This window comes from Cordyceps militaris (genome assembly GCF_000225605.1).
Source record: "Cordyceps militaris CM01 unplaced genomic scaffold CCM_S00001, whole genome shotgun sequence".
NCBI lineage: Eukaryota > Fungi > Ascomycota > Sordariomycetes > Hypocreales > Cordycipitaceae > Cordyceps > Cordyceps militaris.
In genome coordinates this window covers 4,776,172-4,779,192 of record NW_006271969.1, presented here as the reverse complement: position 1 = coordinate 4,779,192, position 3,021 = coordinate 4,776,172, and the positions used below count along the sequence as shown (strand labels likewise).

The 3,021-nt window shown below is 49.7% G+C and overlaps 2 protein-coding genes across 2 annotated transcripts; one reads left to right on the top strand and one right to left on the bottom strand.

The window, feature by feature from the left end:
* Positions 1 to 1,264: 1,264 nt before the first annotated feature.
* Positions 1,265 to 1,750, top strand: CCM_01485 (zinc finger protein, putative; the record flags this gene model as incomplete). The annotated part of the gene is made up of 3 exons (XM_006666641.1): positions 1,265 to 1,269; positions 1,322 to 1,365; positions 1,428 to 1,750. 3 exons carry the CDS (start codon positions 1,265 to 1,267, stop codon positions 1,748 to 1,750), a joined length of 372 nt encoding a protein of 123 aa, XP_006666704.1.
* A 258-nt stretch (positions 1,751 to 2,008) lies between these two features.
* On the bottom strand, positions 2,009 to 3,021 carry CCM_01484 (proteasome component PRE6; the record flags this gene model as incomplete). The annotated part of the gene is made up of 3 exons (XM_006666640.1): positions 2,009 to 2,727; positions 2,802 to 2,876; positions 2,991 to 3,021. The coding sequence occupies 3 exons, from the start codon at positions 3,019 to 3,021 to the stop codon at positions 2,009 to 2,011; spliced, it is 825 nt and encodes a 274-aa protein (XP_006666703.1).

The following is a 3,021-nucleotide window of genomic DNA, read 5'->3' as shown; positions in this document are numbered from 1 at the left end:
TTCCGTTCCTTGAACGCGGAGCGGGCCGATTTTGGGGTTCTTGAGTAGCATTTGCAGCATCTCCGGGTCGGGGCTTTCGACATAGTATTTGGTATTTTTCAAGACAAGCTTGACTTTTCCATATGTTTGCGTGCAGCTGGTGATGAAGGATCGAATTTCGTCGGGCAGTGGTGTCTTGAGGAATCTCTCGAGGGTATTGATGATGTCCGCCGGAGACAGGCCTACAGACACAGCAGCGTACAGGCTGTGCATGGTGAGAGCGTACTCGTGCATGAAGGTCGGTCGGGACAAGGGCTCGGAAATGGTAACGAGGAAATCTTGCGCCTGCTCGGCCAGCGGGCTGAAACTTTCTAGGATGATGCGACCCTTTTGGGGATCAATCCATAGAGGTCTATTCCGGTGATCCTTTTTCAGGACAAGATACGAATAGTCATTGTCACCAAATATATGTGGAAGCGGCTCTTTAATGTGGTGGCGCTTCTGATATCGATTAAGAGAGAAGCGATCTATGTTCTTGTCGATATCTCGCTCGAGGACTTCGTCAATTGGTGCGTCGTCTTCCTCGGCTTCATCGTTACTACCGATGCTTCGAGGCGTCCCAACACCTGGCGTGCTTAACCGCGATGACCGCCCGGTTTTTGTCCCCCCTTGCACGTTGCCGCTGGCTTTCCGCTTGGGAGGCATAGTCGCGAGAGGAATGCCTTTGGCACAGAGCGATAAAATATGTGCTGAGAGAATTCGGCCACCAGTGTGCTGGCGCGCGTAATGTTGCAATAAAAGGATAGAATGGATAGAATGGATAGAATGGATAGAATGGATAGAATGGATAGAATGGATAGAATGGATAGAATGGACAAAATGGACAAAGCGTGAAGATATAGTAGCGTCACCACGAATGACAGCGCTGACTAATAAAGCAGCTGATTCTTACACCAGAATGGACAAAGTTTTCCAGGCGTGAAAGGTTTATTCCAGGCGTGAAAGGTTTATCCCAGGCGTGAAAGGTTTATTCCAGGCGTGAAAGGTTTATTCTAGGCGTGAAAGTTTTATTCCAGGCGTGAAAGGTTTATTCTAGGCGTGAAAGTTTTATTCCATGCGTGAGTAGTATCACCACGAATGACAGCGCTGACTAAGCAGCTGAATCTTAAATCTTACAGCACACACCAACGTGGGGTGGCTGCCCCTCCAAAGCTGCAATAACAGTCAGGCGATTGATTAATCTTCTACAGCATTTCACATATTTTGGGTTGGAATTTCAGCAGCTATGTGGTAAGGAACGGTCATGAGCCAGACACCCCAGGCATCTCTGACAGAACCACAGCAAGCATATCCTCAACGCGCAGGTTGCGATCCGATCAGCATGCTGTATGAACTACCGCCACCCGACCCCTAATGATCAAGACTAACCATGACTCTGCTTCATCAAGGCCGCAAATGGTTCGATTGTGCGGAGTGCCATGCTGAACAAGAGCAACATCCACTTCTACAATCACACGATATGACATTTGCCTGCAAAAAGTGCAAAAAATGTTTCCGGAAAGATACTTTAGAGTTCGACGAGAGCGACGAATACTGCCCCCACTGCGATAATCACTTTGTCATCGAGGCCAAGATTGCCAAACCGGCGCTCACCATCGAAGGTGACGATACACGCATGAATAACAAACTCCTCAAAGACGACAGAGCGCGAGGGAAACCGCTTCTCCGATCGATGTTCGACCCAGACGAAGATACCAATAAGCTGGGTTAAAGACTGTCGACACTTATGAATTCACGTCTTGTTTAGAAGGTTCAGTGGCATTGATGCCTGTGTTTTTTTTTTAAATCAATACCAGTCTGGGGAGTGCATAGTGGTTGTATAGCGGCGTTTGCTACTTTAGCATTATTCAAAAGTTCAATTCAAGGAGCAAGTATTTGGAAGAAAGTGTTCATACAGTGGCTTTGTGCTATCAAGAACGGTCAATCGCTACTCGACAACTGACAAACCACGGGGTTCATTTGTTCTAAACTACTCAGCGGCTGAGTCATCCTGGCTTCTAGTGGGAATCGCCGTGCCACTGATGGCAGGAGTGCGGCCAGTCTTCTTCTTGGCAGCCTCTTCCTGCTTCTCCTGCTCAATCTCCTTGACATAGCGCTCAATCTCGTCCGTCGGAAGCATTTCAATAGTGGCGCCGGGAGCCATCAGAGCAATTTCGATGTTCTTAGCTCCTGTTTGCACAACTTCCAATAGCGATTTGATGGCCAGGCGGATAGTAGCCTCCCGGTCCATCTCCTCCTTGTAGTTGCGTTCCAGGAACTCGCGGACAGTCTTGCTGGAGCGGCCGATAGCGTTGGCCTTCCAAGCCGAGTAGATGCCCGATGGCTCAGTCTGGTAGAGGCGAGGGACCTTGCTGTTCTTGTCAAAGCCGACAACCAAGGTGCTGATGCCGAAGGGGCGGACACCGCCAGCCTGAGTGTACCGTTGTTGCACGCCGGCAACGTATTTTGTGATGTATTCGATGGTGGCGGGGTCTTCAACGGTCAGTCTGTGGGACTGAGCCTCTAGACGTGCCTTGTCGACTAGAATTCGGGCGTCTGCGTTCAGGCCAGCGAAGGCCAGGGCAGCGTGGTTGTCGAGAACTTGAATTTTAGAGGGGGTGATTCGGGTATCTTGGAGCTTCATGGCAGAGCGCTTCTCGCAGCCAAGAACAACAACATCTTTTCCCTTGACACCGACAGCGCAGGTACCTACAAATGAGAGCAATCAGTGCCAATTCAAGCAACTTGAACAGCGCGACAGCAGCATAAGCACAAGCACTTACCTCGCTTCACGGCTTCACCAGCATATTCGACCTGGAAAACGTGTCCATCGGGACTAGAATCAATGTTAGTACGCGCTGCAGTTTGTTCAAGCGCCTAGGTGGTCATTGTTACCTAAACACTATTGCGAAGGTTAGCTTCAAGCACCAGAGGTTGAGGGAGAGCGTCGGATGTGATGCGAGTTTACGTACCAGACAGAGCTCTGTCATAACCCGAAGCCAT